The sequence below is a fragment of the Scophthalmus maximus genome, chromosome 8, assembly GCF_022379125.1.
Source record: "Scophthalmus maximus strain ysfricsl-2021 chromosome 8, ASM2237912v1, whole genome shotgun sequence".
Lineage (NCBI taxonomy): Eukaryota > Metazoa > Chordata > Actinopteri > Pleuronectiformes > Scophthalmidae > Scophthalmus > Scophthalmus maximus.
In genome coordinates, this window is record NC_061522.1 from 2,145,282 (window position 1) to 2,172,027 (window position 26,746).

A 26,746-nucleotide genomic window follows, 5' to 3' on the forward strand; every position below is an offset into this window, starting at 1 on the left:
AATCTTTTTTTTTAAATGGTTGATTAGTGCAGTTATAATGGAGTAAAAGACCCATCATTAAAGGCTATAATGTTGAACAGCTCATACAAAAAGCATTTTTTATTTCATGCATAGTTGAGGTGATTGTCTTAACTGATCGTAACGTTCAGGGTTTTATAAATTATTATCTTCAGAGTTATGTGATAGTTTAAGCAATTCAGTTTGTCTTGTACCCATAACTCCCTAGTACCAATGTAGCCTATTTGCTAACATAAGCCTGAGATGAGGGTTTGACAAGACAATGGAATGTAAGACAGTATTGTACAGTATCCATTTTTCATTATTCTCATTGTCAGATTGATGGAACGTCTAAAACAGTTTTAACATGGTGGACGTCTGCATGGTCGATTTCTGCATTCAGTACAATCGCAGACTCTCTTGTTTACAGATTAATTTTACTAAAAAAATGTTGTAATCTCTAAATCCGACTCAGTAATGTGGAAGATCAGAGCATAAAATCTCCAAAATGTCTACCTACGGTATGTTGAGGCTTTGAGTCGGTTAACATAACTTTTATATTTCATTTCCATGGATCGGAAGAAATCACAAATGTAACCCTGAGCTGGTTGTGTCCTTTAAAAGTATTGTCAGAAGGAATTATCCAGCCAATCATCTTCGACTCCTCCAATCACAGTCCTGGGACACAAGTTGCTAAAATCTGTGTCTCTGAGATATTCTATTAAAAAAAAAAAAAAATATATCCTTGTAAAGCAATGTTTGGACTTATGTTTGAAATATCATGCAATATGCCACAGTGTGTAGATAATGATCTGTGTGTGTGTAGACATCCCGTACAGTCGTTATGGAAACAAGCGATGGGTGTGGGAGGGGCAGGTGGAGTGATGAGTGTAGCGTGTCTCGGTGGGCGGGGCTTGCGAAGCAGCTGTGGCCGTCTTGCCTGTCCTTCCTTCTTCTGTCTGTCTCTCATATGGATGTATTTTTTTTCCTGTCTTCCAAACCCCCCTCTCTCTCTTTGTCTTGTGTCTGTTTGTCGATCTCTCTCTCTATCGATGTGTGTGTCTGTCTGTGTTCTTCCTCCTCCTCTTCCTCTGTCTCCGTCTCTCTTCCTGTCGCTGTCACTGACTCTCGCTGTCTCCACCTTCGGTGAAACTCGACAGGAGCACCACCCGGTAAAGTGTCATCCTCCTCTTCCTCCTCCTCCTCCTCCTCCTCCTCCTCCTCCGCCTCCGCTCTGTCCCCTTTCTCTTCATCCCCGGATCAAATTGGCTTCTCTCTCTTTCTTTCTTTGTTCTTCTGGTCGTTCGTACTCATCCGGCGCCGTATCGCTGCCACTTGTTTTGTCTCCTCCACTAACACACACCCACCCAACCACAGGGAAACCATCTACACGCTCACGGTGATGCTCCATCACAGTGATGATCGACCTGTCATTCCCTGTAGGACTGAAACGGATCAGAAAAATGAAAAGCACTTAACATCAGCGCAAAATATCGTGCACCGCTTCCATCTCGACCCTGGTGCATTTTATTCGCCACATATGATGAGAGAATACACATTTACCCAAAATTACTGAGTTGAAATATCGATTACTTTTCCAAATTTGAGAATCAGCCCTAGAACAGGTAACGTCGGATTTGGAAATATCGATATCTTTGGATATCAGTCCGCACATATGCAACATCGCCATCCGCTCGACAAAACATTGACAAATGTGCGCGCTGCGTTTGAGTGCTGTTGGAAAAACCGCCGACACCTGGAATTGTGACCGTCTTGAGAGAGTATTTCCTCTGCGCAGTCCCACAGAGAGTTTGATCTTCAAAAAACACCGGCTGGCACGACACCGTTATTTGCCCCTTTAAATCAAATTGAACCCCCCCCCCCCCGGGTTCCCCTCGGATGTCGGGACGACGGAGCGGGAAAAAAACACAGCACACATTAAACTTGAGTCTCGAGAGCTGTGGTCCATAATCATAATGTTAGAGTGTGTGTGTGTGTGTGTGTGTGTGTGTGTGTGTGTGTGTGTGTGTGTGTGTGTGTGTGTGTGTGTGTGTGTGTGTGTGTGTGTGTGTGTGTGTGTGTGTGTGTGTGTGTGTGTGTGTGTGTGTGTGTGTGTGTGTGTGTGTGTGTGTGTGTGTGTGCGTGCGAGCGTGCGAGTAGGGAAGTTGATAATTCCTAACACCTATGGCCTCACTGGGCTTTACTCTAATACTCTGGAGCTGCTCTGATAGAGAGACCTCAGTCCTACTCAACTTCAGAGGAGGAGGGCCTATTGATTATGGATCGAGTCTCACTCTTGCCTACACACACACACACACGCACGTAGAACTGCCGAGGCTCAGACTCAATCAATCGGCCTCGAACTGAATTGCCTTACGATTTCCGCCGCGGCGACCGAGTCCACGGTTAAAGAGCGAGCCCTGATGGACGACCTCTCCTCTGCTCGGGCGTTGGCAGCCGCCCAGACGCCTCCTTCCTTTTTTTTTTTCTTCTTCTTATTTCTCATCTTGAAAATGGCCCATCCGCTTACAGTAAAGATCAACTCGGCTATTTACTCCCGTGACACGCCCCGATTCCTCCTCGCCGATATTGGTTTTGTGGTTGTACAACTCATGAGCAGAATGCTCCGCTATGGGCCTTTCGGAGAGGAAACGAGCGCATGAAGACAAAACTAAAAATCACACACACACACACACACACACACACACACACACCAACGGAGGAGTTTGTCTTTCGGCCCTAAACCCGTTTCCTGCCTCCGGTCGCTGTCACGGCTCGTTCGACTGTGTCGTTGCCACGACATGCTTGTTTGTGTACATGTACATGTGATGTCATCATGAGTCTTGCATAGCCTCGCTCCCCCCCCCCCCCCCCCATACTGTACCCCAACGAGTTTTCCGTGCGAACAGATTCAGGATTACGCGAGCGCAATCCCCGACCGTGTCTGAACGTACTCCATGTTTTTTCCACATCCGACACTCACCATGTTCCTCCGAAGAACCGAAGCGGCGTGTCGCTGAAAAAGAAAGAAAGAGGTTTGGCTGGGCACTCTGCCGGGAGATGCCTGTCAACACGCAGTGAATGAGTGTGACGGTGACGATCATAGCAAAACCATAGACAATGTCGAGGACGCTGCTTCTTGATGTCCATGAAACCGAACGATCAGGCAACTGATCTCGCCCCCCCCCCCCCCCCCCCCCCCCCCCCCCCTCCTCCCCCTCCCTCCTCCATCCGGTTTCATGTGTGACGCACACTTGACGCAGTTTCCTTTTTGTCCTTCAGAAGAAGAGCCTGCGAGAGCTTTGATTGTCCTCATATTCACGATTGTTTCACTCAGACTGTCACTATTGTGGTTATGTTTAAGAGAAAGTCAACTTTGAGGACCCCTCACCCCCTTTCTTTAAATAACATGGTAGTTGATATTAGCCCAAGAAAGGGGGGAGGGTCAGGTAAGAGACCCCCCGCGACTGTTCCATCTCCTCAACCCTCTACGCCGCTGTCTGATCTCGCCCCCTGACACTGTTGTTGTTGTCCCTTGGCCGAACCCTAGGGGGAGCAGCAAGGGCAAGGACATCAGTACGATCAAGTCCCTCCGAGTTCTGAGGGTGCTGCGCCCTCTGAAGACCATCAAGCGCCTCCCCAAGTTAAAGGTAGGGGCCTGTCAATGTGTCTGCAGATGTCGAGTTCAGGGACATGTCGAGTATTTTGATGGACGTAAAATGGACTGTGTTTATTTAGCGCTTTTCGAGTCATATAGACCACTCAAAGCGCTTTACGGGAAAGTCACATCCACCCATTCACACCCATTCATACAGCGCTGCTATTTACAGGAAGCTGGGATCGACCTTCGGGTTGGTGGATGAACGACTGTAGGTCGTAAAGCGTCACGTTTAGTCTATTAAAGTTGGTAGACCCAACATTTTATTAACTTTTTCTAAGTATTTGTCCCAAACAAAGGCCAACAAGGGCAAAAACTACAACAACAAAAAAAACACCCATAAGTCAAATGTATTTACAAAACGGGAAAAAAAAACAAGGCTAATGGTAAAAATACAGTTTACAAACCAGGTTTGTGGTTGTAGTTTTGCTCGATATCATTATCACAGATCAAACCCTTTCTCTGGAGGTGGTTTGAAAGAAATATGGGAAATTATAACAATACCAGAGGAGAGCAGGTGGCATTACGGAGCAAGCCGTAGACCCCACGCTGGCTTTTTAAAATTAATTTTTTGGGCTATGCCCAGGACAGGGAATCAAACCCAAAGTCGACGGTGTAACCTGCTAAGTTTACCAGCTACAGCGGCCTTAGAACTATTAGCCGAAGAAGATGGCGGATTGAACAAGAAAAAATCACAAACTTGTTCAACTCAACCGCACAGAATGGATTTGTCCCTAAAACGAGTTTGTCTTCATCTCAAGAGCAGTCGTACGATAATGCTTTCTTGTCAGATCAGGATGAATTGTCAAATATTATTTATATACAGGAATGTTATGAGCGGACCGACGCTCGACTCTTGACCCTTAGCTTTGACTGTCTCCTGACGCGTTGTTTCCCCCCCGACAGGCCGTGTTCGACTGTGTGGTCAACTCCCTGAAGAACGTCCTGAACATCTTGATCGTCTACATGCTCTTCATGTTCATCTTCGCCGTCGTGGCCGTCCAGCTCTTCAAGGGGCGCTTCTTCTTCTGCACGGACGAATCCAAAGAGTTTGAGCGCGACTGCAGGTTGGTTTTTTGCGGCAAAAGACTCGCGAGCGACTCGCTTCTGGCTCGAGCCGAAACAATAAGTCGATCAGATTGACGTCAATTGACGACCGTTTTGGTGATCGATGAATCCTTTTTCATCAGAGATAGTGAAACCTGCGTTTCTGTCTCACAGGTGATCGTCGACTAAATATTTGCGGGTATTTGGATTTTGCTCTTGCTCAAAGATGTGGGGGTACATGGTTAATTTGACATTGATATTGGAAAAAAGTTATTAGTTGCAGTGCGATGAAATACAGAAAATACAGAGGTTCTGACACACGTCAATGGATCCAGGTCCAGTTTCCAGTAAAAAAAATATATACATATTTCATTCAGTATGAAATGTTAATTTTTTTGTCAATATAATTTTTTTCAATTGGCAACTAGAGGTATTTTCTGTTGTATATCAAAAGTAGCACAAATCAAGTTTCACTCAGTTAAAAGAAAAGCATTTTATAATCATTACAATAAGTATTTTTTAAATGTTTACATATTTTAAAAAGAAATGTACAATTGGTACTAGTTACTTTAAATTTGACTCTAGCAACAAATATAGATGCAGTACCATAATGCTTTATCATGAGTTCTTCTCATGGACCCAAAACTTTTGCTCATGTAATGGCACAGATACTTTGCAAAGCAACACAGTGATTTGATATTTAGTTTGACATCTCTAGTGATGTTTGATGACATCAGGAAAAATATAAAAACGACTGTAAATCCGAGTCCTTGGCTGATTAGTGTCAGGCAGATGCTGCCACCTAGAGGAGTCAGTGAGAAGCAGACGCTCTACAAGACAGGACCGACTTTCTAACCTCCAACTCTGGCTAAGATAGAAACGTAGAGATTGTGATGATCCTGGTTCCTTTCCCTTGCTGTTCTACTTTTGTCCGATTGAGAGTGACCGCGTGTCCGTCCTCTCGTCGTGTGTTCCCTCAGGGGCGAGTACCTGGTGTATGATAGAGATGAGGTAAAAGCTCAGAAGCGGGAGTGGAAGAAGTACGATTTTCACTACGACAACGTGGCTTGGGCCCTGCTCACCCTCTTCACCGTCTCGACTGGAGAGGGGTGGCCGCAGTGAGTGGACCGCACACACACACACAAACACACACACACACACACACACATGAACACACACACACACACACGAACACACACACACACACACGAACACACAAACACACACACACACACACACACACACACGAACACACACACACACACAAACACACACACACACACACGGACACACACACACACACACACACACACACACACTGCTCAGCTGCTCTACTACTGTAACTACATATTACGGCTGTTTTTTGGGTTTTCAAAAACTCTTAACTGTTTTATTTTAAGCAACTGTATTTCTACAATGGAGAAATTTTATACAGGGGTAAAATAAAAATAGAAAGATAAATAAAAAGAGTAATACATAAGTAAAGGTGCAATTTAATATGAGGAAATTATGTATTTTTTATTTTTTCAATGTAAACAGAATATATACAATGTGCACAGAAAATATACAATGTGAACAGAAAATAAACAATGTAAACAGAATATATACAATTTAAACAGAATATATACAATGTAAACAGAATATATACAATGTGAACAGAATATAAACAGTATAAACAGAATATATACAATGTAAACAGAATATATACAGTGTGAACAGAATATATACAATGTAATCAGAATATATACAGTATAAACAGAATATATACAATGTGAACAGAATATATACAATGTAAACAGAATATAAACAGTATAAACAGAATATATACAATGTAAACAGAATATATACAGTGTGAACAGAATATATACAGTATAAACAGAATATATACAATGTAAACAGAATATATACAGTGTGAACAGAATATATACAATGTGAACAGAATATATACAATTTAAACAGAATATATACAATGTGAACAGAATATATACAATGTAAACAGAATATATACAGTGTGAACAGAACATATACAATGTAAACTGAATATATACAATTTAAACAGAATATATACAATGTGAACAGCATATATACAATGTAAACAGAACATATACAATGTAAACTGAATATATACAATTTAAACAGAATATATACAATGTGAACAGCATATATACAATGTAAACAGAACATATACAATGTAAACTGAATATATACAATTTAAACAGAATATATACAATGTGAACAGAATATATACAATGTAAACAGAATATATACAATGTAAACTGAATATATACAATTTAAACAGAATATATACAATGTGAACAGAATATATACAATGTAAACAGAACATATACACTGTGAACAGAATATATACAATTTAAACAGAATATTCTAATATTGCAGAATTATTTCTGAATGTATTTGATTCTGTACTAATATATATTAGCGTAATCATTAATAATTTTGTCAATGTGACACAAATTGAAATTCAAATATTCAGTTGCATTTTTATTATTCAATACCGACGCAAAAAAAATAAATCTAAAATAAAGCGTCAGTGTACGTTAAAAGAAATTCTCCGTTTGCAGGGACATAAACTTGTAAATACATGTGTTCATGTTTTGTTCTAATGTACTTCTTCCCCCCTGCAGGGTGTTAAAGCACTCAGTGGACTCCACCTATGAGAATCAGGGCCCTAGCCCAGGTTACAGGATGGAAATGTCCATCTTTTACGTGGTGTACTTCGTTGTCTTCCCCTTCTTCTTCGTGAACATCTTCGTGGCTCTCATCATCATCACCTTCCAGGAACAGGGGGATAAGATGATGGAGGATTACAGCTTAGAAAAGAATGAGGTGAGATTTGTGGGGAATTTTCAACTGTGGCCTCTTTTACTGTTTTCCAAGCTTCTCGAAGACTTAATGAAAAATGTAAAAACACAACAACAACCACCCTCCTCTCCCCTTTCAGAGAGCCTGTATAGATTTTGCCATAAACGCCAGGCCTCTGACGCGCCACATGCCGAAGAACAAACTGAGCTTCCAGTATCGCATGTGGCAGTTTGTGGTGTCGCCGCCCTTCGAGTACAGCATCATGGCTCTGATCGCGCTCAACACCATCGTCCTCATGATGAAGGTACGAGTCCGACTCTGGCACACGTTGCATCAACGTGACATGTTTCTCCATTGTTAATCGTTTAATTGGTAATTGGTAATTTTTACGGAGAAAAAAATTCAAATTTCTCCGATATCAGCTTCTTATAATGTGAATATGTTCTGGTTTCTTTGCTCCTCTGTGACAGTGAATATATCATATATATTTGGTGTGTGGACAAAACAAAACATCGTCTTGGGGGTTTGGGAAACAAGATGGACATTTTTCACCATTTTCTTAACCAAACAACAATCGAGAAAATAATCAACAGATTAATCGATTATGAAAATAATCGTTAGTTGCAGCCCTAGTGTATATAAGCTTTACAATTTGCTAAATACATTTTTTAATTTAATATAAAAAAGACGACAACATTGGAATTAAAACAAATCTGAAAATTGCCTGTAATTATTTCTAATGCAAAGTTGTCTCGCAATCATAGAGAGATTATTTTTCTTTGCAGGTAAATATTCTGTTATGACAAGAAAAAAGCTCTAGCAACAAATATTTGTATATTGTTAATATTTGTTTCATGATAAAGCAAATTTGAGTCCCTGAAAAGCGCTATTTATATATAATGTATTATTATTATTATTATTATTATTATTATTATTATTATTATTGTCATTATTGTCATTATTATTATTATTGTTATTATAAAGAAGCAAGGGTTTTGATAGCTTGTTGTGTTCACATCATGACTTTTTATTCTCCATGTAAAGATTATAAAATAAGACATGGTGTCTTACAACCACAGAGTAACTTTCCAAAGATTTCAAGAGACAAACAGTCCTTTGTCCTGAGCAAATACAAAATCTGGTCAGAATTTTTAAAAAAAACCTCACGTTTGGCTTCTTGTCTCGGGCACTAATTTCCCAACTTTTCTACAACAAAGCCGACTGTTTGGTGTCTCTCTGAACAACCAATCATTTCAAGAGGCAATTTCTTTATTTGCTTTTAGCACTGTCGCCAAACTCGACTTGAAGAAGTGGAGTTCGCATTGTTCTTCTTGTGTCTGTGTTGGTTGGCGTTCATCCACACTCTGGAGATTTGCAGCTTCAGGTTAATTGGAGGCCCCTAATTTTGTTGTCATTCCTTTTCTGTGCCTGTTTCACGCACGTGTCCACAGTTCGACGGTGCGTCAACAACCTACTATGACGTCCTGAAGTACCTCAACATCGTGTTTACCACCTTCTTCTTCATGGAGTCGGTCCTCAAGATCATCGCTTTCGGCCCTCTGGTAAGAAGACCGAAAAGAAGAAGAACCATGAACATGACAAGATCCACAAACCACCTACACACACACACATACACACACACACACACATTCCGTCAGTGGGTCTATATGCTTCGTGTGTTTCATCCCATTATTCATTTATGAAGCGGGTTATTTTCGGTAGACAGATCTACAGCGTGTTCTCTCTGTCCCCGAACAACCCGGAACGTACTTGTGTTGCTTGCACAGCGAGTCACGCTATCGGGCCTCCTTCCAGCCTGTCTCCGTGGTAACAACACCACCATTGGCTCTCGGGGGCCGTGTCCCTCGATGCCCCCCCGGACTCAGTTTGAGGAGGGGGGGCGTTCGGCTACCTGTAAACTTCTCTCGCTCCTCAAACTTTTCTCTTCTTTCCCGACAGAATTACTTCAGAGACGCCTGGAACATTTTTGATTTTGTGTCCGTCCTCGGAAGCATCACCGACATATTAGTGACAGAAATTTGGGTAAGTGCTTTTTGGGTATTTGTTCCCAATCACACAGCTGAACACCAGTAGATTGGTTTTTTTTTTTACTGTGAAACTGGTTTTGCTGGACTCATCAGGAAACATCTGCCTTGTTGTGTGTCCCTAAATTTACGCTTTACATAACTTCACAGGAGTCGCCCGATATAATTGTTGTTGAGGACTTGACCACCTTTCTTATTGGCTTCGTAAAGTGAACCTTACTGAAAGTGCAAACACCCAGAATTAAAATTTGTAGAGGCAACCATGAAAAACTATTTGATAAATTTAATGAAGTAGCACCCACCTAAAACTGCCAGTATGTTACATTTTTCTTTGAGGTCAATTAGTTGACACCTGAAAACCAGTGTTCATCACATCATGTAGACACACACACACACACACACACAGAGAACACAAACGAAATCCGCCTAGCGGGCTCTTTGACTTCTGTGAAGTCTATGCTAGTTATGTGTCAACGCCCAAGAAATAATCCTGCAACAAAACCCACACCAGTTTGTCTTTTTTACACTTTGTAAAAAAATACAAGATGAAACATGGTAGTCAGTGATCTTTACAGGTGCTGGTGGCTAATTTCGTACCAACAGAACGGAGCCATGCTAGCTGTTTACAGCTGTTTTCTATCTGTGCGCTAAGCTAAACTAGCTTGCCACTGTGGTAGGATCATACTTTGTTTTGCAAAGGTTTTGAGCAGTTCCCAGTATAAACTTATAATACTATATACGTATATATACTGTATATATATATATATATACTGTTTTTTGTTCCCTTGTGATTATTTCAAATCTTCTGAGTTTGATCTGGCTATATGCATTTCTGATGCTAACGAGATTGACAGAGAGATTAGCTTGTATCTGTGTGTGTGTGTGTGTGTGTCTACGTGGTGTTTATACATTGTTCTGTGGACGATATTGTTCTGAAATCCATTCAGAATTCTAAAAGACGTGACGCTGACATTATTCATCCGGTACTTGGTAACATTTCACGACAATATTTCCACCACAAATTCTTCAAATTTCTCTGTATGGAGCGAAACCGCTCTCACAATTTGACCGCAAACGTTGCGTCAACCCCAAAGCTCCGCACTCCAAATATGTTCAAAGCTCAAATTAAGAGTTGAGACCAGACCGTCTTATGCTTTGGGTTGAATGGCTCTTTGCACCAGTCACCAATCAGGTTGTACCTTTAATGTGTATAAACATACTCATGTTTATCTCACTGTTAGCTGTTTTGTCTGTGTTTTATTTTATACATATGAGCTTAATGTGATAACTGGAATGAAACTCTATATTTGAGGAATTCTGTAGTACTTTCAGCCCCTCTCTGTTGTTCAGCCACTGAGTAGTAACGAGTTGCGTTTCGCATTATGTCTATCGAACCTCTCGGACTTTGTTCTGAAGTCTTCGTCCAATTCACACCGACAAGATTAGCGGTAACTGTGCTAATTAGCGCCAATCGCTGCCGTTTTCATATGATTTAAGACGCCCCCCCCCCAGCTGCTAGCGTCTTAGCTCTGTGTGACGTTAACTGACATCAGCTGCTGCTTTCGACTGTGAGCTGATTGTGTCAGACGTCCAATCGATTTTCTGTCCAGCGCTCGGTGTCGGCTCGTAGCAGCGAACCTGCCGGTCAGTCTCGCTCGTTCGATCTTTGCACATCACGTTAAGAAGCTACTGTTAGCACGGGCTAATGAGCACATGTTGACTTCATTTGTTGACTGGTTGCATTGTTACTTTTTGGAAAAAAGTTTTTAAATAAACACTTGTCTCTTTAACTTTTTACTCACTTGATTGACAGCCGCAAGATAACAACAAATCAAATCAAGGGGAAAAAAAGTTTTTTGGTCTCAAAACACTTCAATCAGGGTAAATCCCATAATTTAAAACGACATACTGAGCTCATACCTTGTTACACAATTCCAAAAAACCCTACTTGCACAATTTTATGTACAATCTTTTATAGTTTTGCAGTTCTTTCTTTTTTTACATTTGTATTTCTTATAATATAAGAAATAAATATCTTACATATCTTATAATTTATCTATAAATAAATATATAAACACAGAAAAATTATATAGAAATATTGTACAGATACTGCAAATGTTTGGACCTTGAAATGCTTCAGTTTGGAACCAGATTTCTAATCGCGCTGGCGTCAAAGAGGGGCTGAACCAACTGTACCGTGATGTCGCTCACTAACTTGTTGTTGTTGTTGTTGTTGACTTAAAGTTGTGTTTTCACTGCCTTTTTTAACGACACCCATAATGACTCCGTCTTCCTCTCCTATCTCTTTACATGCTTTCTTTACTCCTCTCTACTTTGTTGGCGCACTACGCCCCTCCCACTCCCTCCACCTCCTCTGATATAAAAAAAAATCCATCCAATCAAAATGCACTATGAAATCCTTCATCGTGTTCTCCATCCGTGCTGCGCCATGACATGTGGTGGTGGTGCTGTGATGAATCTGATGATGATGCTGATGATGATGATGAATATCATGATGGTGTGCGTTTGGCCCCCATGCCCCCGTCCAATATAACACACGACCAAACACCACCACCCCACCGCACCCACCCCCCCAAAAAATGTCTCACCCACTCACAACTTACAAAAAAAAACCCCCACTTCCTCCCCATTCATCTTTCTACATCTTCGCACATGTAGAATCTGGTTGGTTTGTAATTTATCTCTCAAAGCTTTCTGCTGCATCGTCATTGGTCATGTGTGCCCCTGAACACCCCCCCCCCACTGTCACCCTCTCCCCCATGACTTAACCCTTGACCCACGAGTGCATGCGCTTCTCTGGATGATGACCACCTTTAAAAACACTTGACGACAGAGAGAAGTTCATTATTATGATAATACACACACACACTTATTCAGTTCCCTAGAAAACTAAAGAATAAATATATTTCATCTGATCGTGTTTTGATCTGTATAAAAAAAATCCTGGCCGCAGTAATTCTGGAATTCCAGGTGGATTCGTTATTTAGATTAGTTTTTAATGTGGATAACATAACTTTCATATTAGGCCCCTTTGGTGACGTGCTTAAAGCTACAGTGTGTAATATTTAGAAGAACCTATTCACAGAAATTTAATATATTGTCCGTAACTATGTCTTCATATATGTATAATCAACTCTGAATGAGTTAAATATAGTTCCATGAGGTGGATTCAACCTCCATGTGAGTCTCCATGTTTCTAAGTCGTGTTGAAAACAGTCCAGAATACGTGGCAGTCGCGTAGAATTTTCTGCGCTACCGGAAATGGAATCAGCGGTGCGCCACCATAAAGTGTCCCCTGTCGGTCGCTCAGTTGGTTGCGGTTTGCAACTTTACCAACAGATGCCGCCAGAAAATTACAAAATTACCCACTGTAGCTTTAAGGTTAAATCTGGTTTATTGGGTATTTGAGTGTTTGATGCTGTTGTCGTCTTTCTTTTCACCAATTACCTGCAGCATCATTTTAATTAAAGAGCAAGAAGATAAACCATCATTTCGTACTCGTTGCAGCAGCTCATAGGAATATGCAGTATTTGTGTTACCATGACAACAATAGCAGTTAGTATCTAACCGCACTGGTTTCTGTTAATTTTTCTCACTCTTATGCAAACTGGGGGGGGGGGGGGGGACAGTGATCTCACACTCTTAGTTCAACTAAATTCAGTGAACGTCTGAATCGGAGTTCGTGATGTGCTCGGCAAACCCGCTGCCCCCTACTGGTCTGCATGTAGGCCAGTTCTGTCCTCAAACCAGTATGCTGCCAAGCCATGCCTGCACTGAGGCTGACTGCTAGTCGCTCCTGCCTCCTTCCTCACGCTCCTCCTCCTCCTCCTCCTCCTCCTCCTGCTTTGCCTGTCAACCACAAAGTGCCAGGGGCCTTACCGGGGAGTTTGGCTGTTCTGCATTCAATTTTGTTCCAAAACTTTATTGACAAGGCTTCTCGACTTGTTTCCAGCCCAGAGAATCATTCATTTTGATTCTAATTGTGACCTCTGGAAGTGACCCTAGACCAGGGGTTCTCAACCTTTTCTACGTCAAGGCCCACCTATTCATACTTGCAACGGGACCCATTAAAAAAGGATCCCAAATTATTTGGGCTAATTTTCTCTATCATATGCCTCATTCGACAGCGTCAAGGCACAGGTTGGGCTTTTTCGGCTCTGCGTCGTCACCTCCATTGACAAAACCATATATAATACCAATTTATGTACGCACACGTTTAACATTTTTAGGTGAAATAGTAACGTCGCCACCGTCATCGTTTTTTCGCTTCAGGAACTTTCCCATCCTTCGCCACTCCACAACCTACCGCTCAGCTTGCTTAGGCTACCTGTCGACAAACCGAGTGTCGTAAGTTGATGACGTAGTTTGATGAGAACACACACAGCGATACATTTTTGAAGATATGTTTTGGGGGGGGGGCATTTTTTAAGCCTTTATTTGACAGGACAGTATTCGCTGCAGGAGGACTCAAGCCTCTGAACATGTGGCACCGGCGCTACCAAGTGAGCTAATAGAATTAACAATTTACTATTTTAATAATCGTTCACAAACGTTATATAATTTGAGCATCCAAGTGCCATCACATTATTAGATTAATCAACTTAACTGAATTTTTTTTTTTTTTTTTGTGAACTTCAACCTGAAAACATTTTGCGGCCCACTAGAGGGCACTCATGGGCCCAGTGGTTGAGAAGATCTGCGCTAGACTCTTTCGTACACTGCAGGGATCGGTGAGCGTCAGCGGCCCACGATGATGCGGGTTAAAGCGCACGAGGAATCTGAAACTGTAAAGCTTGCGTTTGAAAATGCAAAAAAAAAAATACAAAAAATACAAAGACACGGAAACTAAAACTGTGCGATGGCGTGGAGTTTTAGCGAAGGTCAAAGTCGGCGATTCGTGGAGCTGGATCCAAGTCGGATGCCGACACAATGATTAATAAAACGATAATCTAAAAGAATTTTATTGAAATAAGACGCTAAGCCATGCTCTTTTGTGTGTGTGTGCGTGTCGTGTGTGTGTGTGTGTGTGTGTGTGTGGTTGACATGCACAGTGCAGTGTGCTCCATCTCGTGTGGCCTGCCCCCCCCCCCCCTCCTCCTCCTCCCCCTCCCTCAAAGATCAGTGCATTTGGTTCTCTTAAAAAAAAAAAAAAATCTGCTGTACCAGATTGGATGATGACCTTTAGTCTCTTTGAGTTATGATTTTTCCTTATTTCCTCTCTTTTTCCTTCTTTTCTTTTTATTTGTCTTCGGACGTTTCCTCTCTCTCTCTCATTTATACTTGTATCTGCTCAGTGTCATTATGTTACGTGGTAAAGTTTTGTTGATTTTGACTTCCTCCTCCCCCATCTCTCTCTCTCTCTCTCTCTCTCTCTCTCTCTCTCTCTCTCTCTCTCTCTCTCTCTCTCTCCTCTCCTCTCTTTCCTCCGCTGTTGTTTTATTCGTTTTTTGTGTTTGCTAGAGAGAGAGATTTGCTGCGCAGGTTATTCCTCTGCCTGCGACTGACTTTCTTCCCTGCTCCCTCTCCGCCGCAGAACAACTTCATCAACCTGAGCTTCCTGAGGTTGTTCAGGGCGGCTCGCCTCATCAAGCTGCTGCGGCAGGGGGAGACCATCCGCATCCTGCTGTGGACCTTCGTCCAGTCCTTCAAGGTGTCCGGTCGTTGCCAGCCGCTCGCAGGAACGTACGTGCTGTCGAACCGCGGCGCGCATCGCGACTCTAACGAAGCGTTTGCTGCTTTTTTCCCGCTCTTGACAGGCGCTGCCTTACGTGTGTCTGCTCATCGCCATGCTCTTCTTCATCTACGCCATTATCGGAATGCAGGTGAGTGCCGACCGTTAGATATCTGGAGTCTCAAAATCAAGGGGGCAAGAAGTGCCTTCAGGTTTGTACTTAAAGGAGACACATTATGCTTTTTTTTAGATTTTTCCTTTCCTCTATAGATTTTTTTTGGGGTGTAAGTAAAAGTTCCTGCGAAAAGTTAAAAAGCCGAGAGTCGGCGGTGAACTCTGCTCCTGGCGCTCCTGAAATGCCTCGTCAGAAGTCCGGCCGGTACTTCCGATGTTACAGAGGTCTGACACGCCCCCAACGAAGCCGGGTAAAGTGAGGAAGCTGGAAGCCGCTGACCAATCACGACAGAGTGGAGCCAGCTCGCCAATCAGAGCAGACTGGGCTCTCATCGGGGTGGAGGGGGCTCTTAAAGAGACAGGAGCTTAAAAACCAAGCGTATCAGACAGAACATTAGAACGTGTGAACCTTTTCAGGTCATAACCCACATTAGAATTATGAACCTGAATATGAGCATAATGCGTCTCCTTTAAGAAAAAGTACCGATGCACCATCTAAAAGAACAACGTTGCAAGTTAAAGTCCAGTATTTTAAAAAAAAAGTGTTTATAAGTGTTAAAATTTTAATGACGTCTCATGTATTCAGAGTTATACAAGTATATTGTCATATTGAATAGGACAATAATAAGCAACATTTCAATGTTGTGAGTGGTTGTAACGGTAGCTATTTTAAATATTGTTGGACAGTTATAGATTTACTCTTTAAAATCGACATCTGTCAAGTAACTAGAGGTTTCAGGGTAGTAGAGAGTACGATATCGACATAAAACTATTACAATAAAAATACATAAGTAGAAATAACATTGGCCTTGTTTCATCCTCGTGTGTGTGTGTGTGTGTGTGTGTGTGTGTGTGTGTGTGTGTGTGTGTGTGTGTGTGTGTGTGTGTGTGTGTGTGTGTGTGTGTGTGTGTGTGTGTGTGTGTGTGTGTAGTTGTTTGGTAACCTGGCACTCGACGAGGAGGGAGCAAGTGCCATCAATGAGCACAACAACTTCAGAACCTTCATCATGGCCCTGATGCTGCTCTTCAGGTCAGTTCCTCCAGCTTCTTCTTCTTCTTCTTCTTCTTCCTCTCCTCCTCCTGTCTCTCTACTTTATCATTTACTCGTGTGTTTCCCCTCGTGCAGGAGCGCTACCGGGGAGGCGTGGCATGACATCATGTTGGCCTGCCTGGGCAGCAAGGAGTGCGACCCGGCCTCGGGGAACACAGAACACGAGTGTGGCAGCACCTTCGCCTACACCTACTTTGTCTCCTTCATCTTCCTCTGCTCTTTCCTGGTAAGAGACAAAAACACAGAATTTTAAGATGTCAACCAAAAATGTTAAAAAGAAAAAACAAACTCCCTGGATCCGCGCCAACATCCAATGGGTTCTTTCTGGGCCCACGTCCCATCCTTCCACAAAGTTTCCTGGTAATCCGTGTGGTAGTTTTTGCGTAATCTTGCTGACAAACAATCAAACAAAAACTCCTTAGCTGAGATATTAAAATAATGCTCAGACATAGTTTTTTTGAAACACAAAATATTCATTTTCTCACTCACGAAACGAATGATTGTACCATAGTCATGTTTTTATTACTCATTGTCAATGGGGGGGCCACTGCTTGGAATGCAGAGAACTGGGAATGTTGCAGTACTGCAGCTGGCCACAAGGGAATAATTGGTGGTCCTGGGATTTTCCTGCGTTTTGATTATTTAAAGATTAAAAATTAATTAAAATTATTTTCAGTGTGTAATAATTAGAAGTACTTATTCACAGAAATGTAACATATTGTCCATAACTATGTGTTCATATATGTATTATCACCTGCAACAAAGAACCAATGTTTTTGGTCATCTCTGAATGAGTTAAATATAGTTCCATGAGGTGGACCCGACCTCCGTCTGAGTCTCCATGTTTCTACGTCGTGTTGAATACGGTTGTTGAACTAAACGCTCCAGAATACATCACATACGCATTTAATTTTTGAATTGGTGGTGCGCCACCATAAAGTGTCCCCTGTCGGTCACTCAGTTGGTTTCGGTTTGCAACTTTAGCACCAGATGCCGCCAGAAAATTACAAAAAATCACACACTGGGGCTTTAAATATCTTGACGAGAAAAGCTTTTGCCGCCGTGTGAGAGTCTTTCGCCTCGTCCCTTCGTTGTTCCAGATGCTGAATCTGTTTGTGGCTGTGATCATGGACAACTTTGAGTACCTGACCAGAGACTCCTCCATCCTGGGGCCGCATCACCTGGACGAGTACGTAAGGATATGGGCCGAGTACGACCCCGCCGCCTGGTGAGTAGCGTCTGACACACACACACACACACACACACTCTCTTCCTTCACACACACACACACACACACACACACACACTGTAGAGATCACACAGAACAATGCAGGAGCAGAAATACACATGTGAAGCAGCAAATACACTTTACAAACTCTACTAGAAGACATTAGATGTGTCTACACACTTTTGGACACTTTCCTGCTGAATGTAAAGTGACTCTTAACCCTTGACCTTCTCTCCCCGTCCACGAAAAAAAAACGGGGGCAAAACACTACGTGTCGCGATATCATGTTGCCATCGAATGTTGACGATGAAACAGGAAGTCGCATCATGTGGCGACACAAGAGTTTACATAAAAAAGAACTTTCCAACTTTCTCTTCTTCTTGCTCTCGTTCTTCCTTTAACGTATTCAGCTTTCTTTCTCAAAAAACTGTGCACAGCTGAGATGAATGTAACCTTCCTCCTCTTCCTCTTCCTCCCCTCTGTAAGAAGTGTGTGTGTGTGTGTGTGTGTGTGTGTGTGTGTGAGCAGGGGTGTAGCACCAAATTCTGGGCCCTACACATAAGCAGTCTCTGTGGTGATACTGTGTGTGTGTTCTTATAGTAGCTAGCTAGCTAACTCCTACTGTATTCAGGTAGTAAAAGCTACAGTTAGCTAGCTAGCTAGCAATAGCAGCTGTGTCGATCTCAGCTAGGTAGCTGCTAGCGAGCTGTCGTAGTAGGAGTTTTCTAATAGCTAGCTCACCATTCTTTTGAAAGAAATTAATTCACAATTTGTTTTCCCTCGGTTTGTTTTTCCTCTCTTTCTTTTCTGTCTTTTCTCCTCTGGGACCCAGACTTTACTTTCTTGAGGGAAGACATGACGAAGTCAAGGGTCAGTAGATTAGCTGGCCCTCCACTATTTTTCAAAATACACGCCATTTTATAATTAATGTTATGACACTAATTACTTAGAATTAAAAAAACAACAACTTTTAATTCCAGGCTTTCCAGCCCCCCCCCCCCCCCCCCCCCCCCCCCCCCCCCACCCTTGGGCCCTGGGTAGTCCCCCCCCCCCAGTGCTACGCCCGTGTGTGTGAGCATGCATGAACCGAAGGCGTCTTACACTTCTTTTTCTCAGTGTAAATAAATGTACTCTCCTTTTCTACCCTTTTTCTTCTTCTCTATCCTCGTATCTCCTGCTCTCTCTCTCTCTCTCTCTCTCTCTCTCTTTCTGTGACCTGTGTGTTCCCTCTCTCCTAACCTCCCCTCCTTGTATTTCTCTTGCAGCGGGCGCATACATTATAAGGATATGTACAGTTTATTGCGAGTTATCTCCCCTCCCCTGGGCCTTGGCAAGAAATGCCCACATAGGGTGGCCTGCAAGGTTTGGACCAAAACCCCTAAAGCACAAACTCAAACACAACCTGCTCGCCTCTTAAGAGACTGGAATGAATGTCGCTCTTCTTTTTCTTTTTCTTTTTTATCACTCTTAGAACAAATTCTTTCCTACTTGAACGTTTTTTTTGTTGTTTTTTTTTGCATTATTAAGTTTTACTCTCATTTCATTAAATCATTATGATTTTTTTCTGGGTTCTGTTGTGTATATGCATTCTGACATGACAATGAGAATGTTTGGGACAATGCAGAAGATGCCGACACACACTCACACACACACACACACACACTCTTATACGCACACACGCACGCACGCACCGGTAGTGGTGTGTGAAGCATGAGGTGGTGCACTGCACTCGCTATTGTCTCCTCGACCGAAACGCTGGGAAGGTGACACTGACGTGTTCAGGTTTTACGTCAGTGTGAAGTGAAGTAGAGGCCGGACTCCGGTCGGCCACCGCCTTTGAGTTCTGCTTGCTGTCTCATTTATGCCTGGGCAGAAAGAAAAACATGGTCGATGCATTGTTCTTGTTTGGGTGATGGGTGATGGGTTATGTGGGTGAGGGGTCTACTCTAGCGTGGAGTCATACGCAGAGAGGTGCTCGGTCTGAATCCGCTCACGGCTGTTCGCCCAGGCCGGTGTTCTCCAGGCGTTGCGTCATGAAGAGCTCCAAGGGGTTGGATTGGGATCGTCCATCCTGTTGTCTTTTTCCTGTCTACTATTCATTGACCTCAGTGGAAAACGTCGCGAGGTCAAGGAAAGGTGTAAAGGACGACTGATAGGACTTAGGGAAAGCCGCGACATCCGCCGTCGCATGAGGACGTAGTTTAGTTGTACGTGGAGTCGGCTTTTCCTTCAGTCCTGTGAATCCTCCTTTACACCTTTCCTCCACCTCATGACGATTCCCATTGAGGTTGAGGGAAAGCGCTCAGGAAAAAGGGACGATTGGGAAGGAGCTCTTCCCGAAATCCGGCCTTCTGTTGTCGTCACTCGCGCGGCCGATCCTGCCGGTTGACACGAACTCCACCGGCTGCTGTTGTGTGTGAACGGGCTGCAGATCCTCGTGGCTCCGTGGCGCACGTTGGTGAACGCCCCCCGTGTCGAACGCGCCGTGACACTTACATTTTAAAGTCGCTGTATGACGTTTTTACATGTGATTGTATTTTGTAGAAAGAAGAAATAATCCTGAATCTTGAATATCGCCACCACACATTCTGACTTTAAGGATTCAAGGAATGAACACTTTTACGAGCTCTTCATAAAGAATGCACACAGCACAACGATGCTGCGGAGCAATGCACAACAAAAATATCTCTAAAGTCCCAGAATTTTCTTTCTTTCGTTCTTCTTTTAAGCTTGAAGATCCTGAAACAATCGTCTGCAGAAACAAATAAGATTTGAAATCTTTAAATTCACGACCCGGTGTCGCGTAGAGTGTACGAATAAAAAAACAACATCCTCGGCCATTTTTTATATTAAACACTGTATATTAAACACTGTAGAACCTGATTGATAATACTGTACCTCCCATGTGTGCATTCATTATGTAAGCGGCCAACTTGTGTCAGAGTGTGAGTCCTTACTGTAACAGTTTACCTGGAATACTTTGAAATAATAATAATAATAATAATAATAATAATAATGATAATAATAATTATAGTAATAATAATAATACGGCCAGAACCTGCTCTGTTTATGGCTCTCAAGAAGTTAAGGGGCTGTGTGTGTGTGTGTGTGTGTGTGTGTGTGTGTGTGTGTGTGTGTGTGTGTGTGTGTGTGTGTGTGTGTGTGTGTGTGTGTGTGTGTGTGTGTGTGTGTGTGTGTGTGTGTGTGTGTGTGTGTGTGTGCGCGTGTGTGGTTGGGGGCAGGGGCTCTGGACATAATAAAAGAAAAAGGTCTTGTGTCCACCAGGCATCTGTTCCTCTTCATATCTATCCTGTGCTGACAGATGCTTGTGGGAAGAATCACCGGTGACGACGTGTCACGTGCGTCTGTCGAGATCTTTTTTTCAAGATGCTGCAGACTTTGGCTTGAAGAAGAAGAAAAGTTCGAAGGGGTCAGATCACCCAGACCATTTAAAAAAATGTATAATACATACGTAGACATTCAGATGTAGTACGACGGAGTATTAGGGCCACATAGAGAGAAGAAGAAAAATTGGAGACTTTGAAAATATAGACGTTAATTTATGAGAATAAAGTCAGAATATTTTGAGAATAAAGAAGTAATATTACAAGGAAAAAAGTCAAAATATTATGAGATTAAAGTCGCAAATTTACAAGATTAAATACGAAATATTTTGAGGATAAAGTAGTAATATTACAAGGAAAAAAGTCATAATATCATGAGATTAAAGTTTTAAATTTACAAGAATAAATTTAAAATATTTTGAGGATAAAGTAGTAATATTACAAGGGAAAAAGTCATAATATTATGAGATTAAATTTGTAAATTAACAAGAATAAATTCAAAATATTTTGAGGATAAAGTCGTACTTTTACAGGGAAAAAAAGTCATAATTTTATGAGAATAAAGTCGAAAAATGTACGAGAATAAAGTCAAAATATTTTGAGAATAAAGTCGTAACTTTACCAGAATGAATTCATAAAATTTTGAGAATAAAGTCGTACCTTTTTTCCTGAATAAAGTCGGAACATTTTTGAGATTAAAGAGGTCATTTTCGTCTCTGTGTTATTTTCAGTGGAGAAATAAAGCGTCTCCTCGTCTCCACATGCTTTTCGAGAAAAACCCCACAGCGAGTGGACCTAGAAAATCACTTTTTCTTTTTTCTTTTTTTTTCTTGATGTGGGTGAACTGACCTTCCAAAAAGCCAAAAAGCTGCAGCAGCTGTTCCGACAGTCGGGGGCCTCCCATGAGCGTCTGGAGGCTGCGGCTGTGAGCGGGGGGTGTCCCTGGTGGACACGCAGCCTCAGCAGCGGACTGCATTGACTTGTCATCGTGTGACTCACTCCGACCTCTGCAGCGGTGCTTTTCTTTGCCTGCTAGAAGCTCCGCTGCCAGTTCTATCCGAGCGGCGAAAGAGGGCGAGGACCGAAAACAAAAAGAAAACAAACAAAAAAAAAAATCCCCTTTTCACCTCGCATAGAACGGAATCTCAACAACTAACTAAACTAAATAACTCCTCCTCCTCCCCCAGCCCTCCCCTCTTCCCCGACCTCCCTCCCCCTTCCTCCCCCCCCCCCCCTCGTACGTTACGAGATATATACTCCAGAGTAGAAGCAAAGAGACACACTCCCCGCCTCCTTCTCTTTCTTTCTCTCTGTCTCTCACCACAGCAACCACATATCCACAGCGATCAGAACAATAACCTCTGTGTATTTGTTCCTTCCCCCTCTTCCTTTCCTTTGTCGGTTCCTTGTTCCTTGTTCCTCTTTTTTTTATTCCTCCTCGTGTTTCGTCCCTGAAACTCACCTCTGTGCGTCCTCCCTACCCTCCGTCCTCCCTACCCTCCGTCCTCCCTCTCCCTACCCTTCACTGTGTTTTCTTTCTTTCGTTGTTAACGTCGTCCGTCTTCGTTTGTTCTGTCTGTGTGTGTGTGTGTGTGTGTGTTGGCGTGCGTGTGTGTGTGTGTGTGTGTGTGTGTGTGTGTGTGTGTGTGTGTGTTTGTTTGTGGCCACCCCAGCGGCCGGATCAGTTACACAGACATGTATCAGATGCTAAGACACATGTGTCCGCCGCTAGGCCTTGGGAAGAGGTGTCCCGCCCGGGTCGCCTATAAGGTAGACTCGCCCCCCACCTTACCCCCTCCACCACGACCACCCCCTCCCTCCTTCTCTCGCTCCTCCCTGCCCCCGCATCACTCTCTTCTTCCCCTCTTTCCCCCATCTCCGTCCTCAGACCTCCCCATCGCCGGGGGAGGAGAACCTCTCCTCTCTCTCACCTGCTGAAACCTCCCTCTCCCCCGAGGCCTCTCCTCCTTCTCCTCCATCCTCTCCAATCACTCCTCCTCCTCCTCCTCCCCACCCCACTGCCTCCCTCCTCCCAGCGGTGTTTCTCCTCATTGTCTGTTAGTGGTGGTGGTTGTGGTGGTGGTGGTGGTGAGCGCTGTCCTCTCTTCCTTCTCTCCGACCGCGGGGATGGAGGGATGGGCTTCTGTCATCGTGCAGTGAAGTCATAGTGGAGTGGTAGTCAGTCCTTACTTTCTTTCTTTTTTTTACCTCCCCCGTCCCGTCCCGTCAGGCCGCAGGAGTGAGGGAACAGAGGAGGCTTTGCCAGTCCATCTGCAGCCTGCACGGACGCACGCACACACACACACACACATGTAAACACACACCCGAAGTCGTCAGAGAAACAAAGAATAGACGAATCTGACTCTCCGTAAAAATAAACTAATTGAGGAACAAAGAAAGATTCTTTAATTGCTGTTTGCATATTTAACTCCATCCTGTTGTATAAGTACATAAGATATAAAGAGTTTCCATGTTAATCCTGTTCATAAGTGAAATAAAAACTCAAATTTTAGGGGAAAAATATATATAATTAAAGCTCATATCTGGCCATATTTTCCTCAATATTTGCCACAGATCTGATTATTGTGTGAACATTACATCCTGCAAATGACGCCATCGACCCCCGAGGTAAACGCCGGTCGGGTGCGTGGCGGTCATAGCGGATTATTTTCTTTGTGACAATACGTGTCTTAAACATATACAGTTTACACAAGCCATTATTTCTCAGAATCGTTTGTTGATAAGGCAAATCTCCAGAGTAGAATCCAAAATCTAAATCATCTAAAGTGAGATTATTCCAACCAGGGTAATATATTCACACCGTGCGACTACTTGCTTACGATGCAGGTACAGAAGGACCGGCGAGGGCGTCTGTCTTCGGTCCTCTGAGTCTCTCATTCCTGTGGATGGCGCTGTAGTGCACACATACACACATTGCCACACATGTACACGCTGTGCACACAAAAAAAATTGTAATATTGCAAAACAAAAGGATGGAAGTTTTGGCCCTTCTAGTTTTTCGGGGAGTCTTTTTGCAAGATGCTTTTTTTTTTTTAACACACCCAAGAAAACGTCAGCGTCTCTTTGTGCCTCGGACCACCGGGGTAACAGAAAACCTTGGGTCAAGCATTTCGGCATTTCGCTGTCTCTTTGTCTTCTCGTCCATTTTGTCTCCTTATCTCCCTCTGTCGTCCTCCTTCTCGCTGACATCCAGATTCAACCCAGAAGATATCACTATGTGTTTTCGCCACGTTAAGAGAATTTTGCCCAACGTGTTTTTGTGACGCCTAGAGGTTCTGAAACGTAGCAAACGCAGATGCAGACGGCCTGTGAATCAGCTGTAACCATGAGCTACACAAGCTATGTCTTTTGATCATATAGCTAGAATAATTGTATCTCCACTTTTTGGTTCGTGAGCTTCCGATTTGAAGCCTCGTGTTTCGCATTTTGTCCAGCGCCATGTTGGTTTTTTGAAACGGGACATAGAAATGGAGGTGTGTGCTCTGACTTGAGAGCTCGTCCACCGAATGTCCACCTACACCTGCAATGCACCGTTACCAGCTGTCAATCACGCTGTATCCACGGTGTATTTATGGTCTATTTGACTGTAAATTAGACCATAATGTACAAAACATACATCATGTCGTATTGAAGAAGACTTAAAACTAGAGATCGAACCATGAACTCCTCAAGAAAATGTTTACTATACAAAACAAACCAGTGGAGTCGCCCTCTGCTGGTCATTCCAGAGAATACAGGCTTCAGGCACTTCCGCATTGGCTTCATTTTCCGGCCCGAGAACAGTCTATGGTCCAGCACCTAGGGTGCAGGTATATAAGTCTAACGCTTCATGACTTTGATCAAATATTGCAAACACTGAATCTGGGTGTCAGTACCACATTCACTCCTGTCTCTCTCTCTCTCTCTCGTTTTAGATTTTTGTCTTTCTCCTTCTTCTCAGCTTACAAACCTTTCTCTCTCTGTCATTCCTCTGTCCTTCTTCCTCTGCGTTCCACTTGTCTTTCAGCATCATCTCCATTCTCTTCACAGAATATCCCTTCTGTTCATGCGAGCCTTCCCTGTCTCTGCGTTCCCTCTCCTTTCTGTTCCTTCTTCTTCTTCTTCCTCTCCAGAAGGTCAACTTGTCTTGGCATCGCATACTTCAGCCATCAAAACCTTCCAGTGTTCATTGATTGAATTTTTTCGCTGCGAGGATAAAAAGTCCACTGAAGGACCCGTTTGAGATCAGAAAGTCCTCATGGTTTTTTGTGTCAGAATAGAGAGGGCAAGGTTAGACGTCTTCGACCTTTTTCACCCTGATCCTTCTTAATGTTTAGGCAAAGTTCTTGATCTTCCTTTTGGTGGACACTGGGTTTCACCCTTAGCGGGGGAAAAGTAGTTTTGATAATGGTGCATCGCTTGGTTTTTGACCTTGGCCTCCTCTTAGTAAACTTATGTCAGTGTTGTTTTTAGTCCTCGTCTTTATCTCTTGTCTTGTTCTGTAACCTACAGCCTACCTCTTTCTTCTCTTTCCTCTCCATCCGCACACATGCACTCAAATTTCTCCCTGTTCCTTCCGACTGAAACACGTTCCTCTCGATTCCTCTTTTTACTCTTTCAGTGTTTTCACGATTCCTCCTCTGCCTCCTCATCCCCCTTTTTATCTGTAACAACATCTCATGACCAAGCTTAGCTTCACCTAGTTTAGGTCAACTAACTGCCGTCCCTTCCATGTGTCCCCTTCGATAGACCCCCCTCCCCTTACCCTACAATACTACTACTACTACTACTACTACTACTCCTACTAAGTCTGGTTGGTCCAAAACAAAAAAACAGACAGAACATCAATCATCTCTTTTTGATCTTCTCTATGATTTTTTTTTTCTTCTTTCAGGGAATGCCACAACTCTACTCCTTTCTAACTCTGAGTCCCCCTTAAGACACTGCACCTGTTTGGCATTGAGAGAGATCTTGACCTCATATGAAATACTTCGCTGTCCAATTTGACTGTGATTAAGGGAACCACAAATGTTAAAAAAAAATAGAGAGAGTGCAAAAAATATATATTAAACGATAAGAAATTAATCTGTCAATCTGTAGGATCGATCCAGTTAGATTGAGGATACTCTCTTTGCGTGGATGCACGGCTACTTGTATTGTGAAAGTGGGTTATTGGGGGAAATTGGGGGGTAGAGGGCTTTGTAGGTGGGATGAGTTGGGGGTTTAGACAATGGGAGTGAAGTGAAGGCATGCCGCATGCTCTGTGTCTGGGTTTGTGGGATTTTTTTTTCAAACGGGGTGTGTTGTATGGTGTTGCATGCAGTCCCCGCACTCTCTGTCGCATGGCTACGGGCGAAGTCGAGCCCGCCTGCCGAGCGCTGTGGATGTTGGCCGATGCCCTCCGCCTGCCGCACACTTGGCTCTGGGCATGCCCGACACTCGCACACACTCAGGAACACACGAGCACGTACACAACCTCGCCGCCATCATACTTACTGTGCTTGCCATCGTGAGTGCCCAACGCTCATGTTCGTAGGTAAATCCAATGGATGCCAGGAAGGATAGGAATGGCAAGCGGCCCCAGGCGGCCCAGGTTGTTTCGTTCTATCCGCCGGTTTCTCCATTGGTTTTACCTGGTATAGACATGTAAAGACAGGGAACCTCCTAAAAGGTAGGGGGAGCTCTAT

At 43.2% G+C, this 26,746-nt stretch overlaps 1 protein-coding gene across 26 annotated transcripts in view; it reads left to right on the plus strand.

Moving 5' to 3' along the window:
• cacna1ab (calcium channel, voltage-dependent, P/Q type, alpha 1A subunit, b) overlaps positions 1 to 26,746 on the plus strand; it is a 106,226-nt gene that overhangs the window by 56,274 nt on the left and 23,206 nt on the right. For 16 of the 26 annotated variants that reach the window (XM_035637384.2, XM_035637359.2, XM_035637365.2 and 13 more), the window contains 14 exons: positions 1,158 to 1,169; positions 3,548 to 3,647; positions 4,562 to 4,722; positions 5,683 to 5,820; positions 7,348 to 7,549; positions 7,665 to 7,829; positions 8,977 to 9,087; positions 9,485 to 9,568; positions 15,125 to 15,241; positions 15,348 to 15,413; positions 16,369 to 16,466; positions 16,563 to 16,713; positions 17,588 to 17,715; positions 18,981 to 19,077. In XM_035637384.2, coding sequence (XP_035493277.2) covers positions 1,158 to 1,169; positions 3,548 to 3,647; positions 4,562 to 4,722; positions 5,683 to 5,820; positions 7,348 to 7,549; positions 7,665 to 7,829; positions 8,977 to 9,087; positions 9,485 to 9,568; positions 15,125 to 15,241; positions 15,348 to 15,413; positions 16,369 to 16,466; positions 16,563 to 16,713; positions 17,588 to 17,715; positions 18,981 to 19,077 — 1,630 coding nt within the window. Of the gene's footprint in view, positions 1 to 1,157; positions 1,170 to 3,547; positions 3,648 to 4,561; positions 4,723 to 5,682; positions 5,821 to 7,347; positions 7,550 to 7,664; positions 7,830 to 8,976; positions 9,088 to 9,484; positions 9,569 to 15,124; positions 15,242 to 15,347; positions 15,414 to 16,368; positions 16,467 to 16,562; positions 16,714 to 17,587; positions 17,716 to 18,980; positions 19,078 to 22,732; positions 22,830 to 26,746 lie in introns of all 26 variants that reach the window. The other 10 variants (XM_035637364.2, XM_035637366.2, XM_035637383.2 and 7 more) reach the window with 4 other exon arrangements.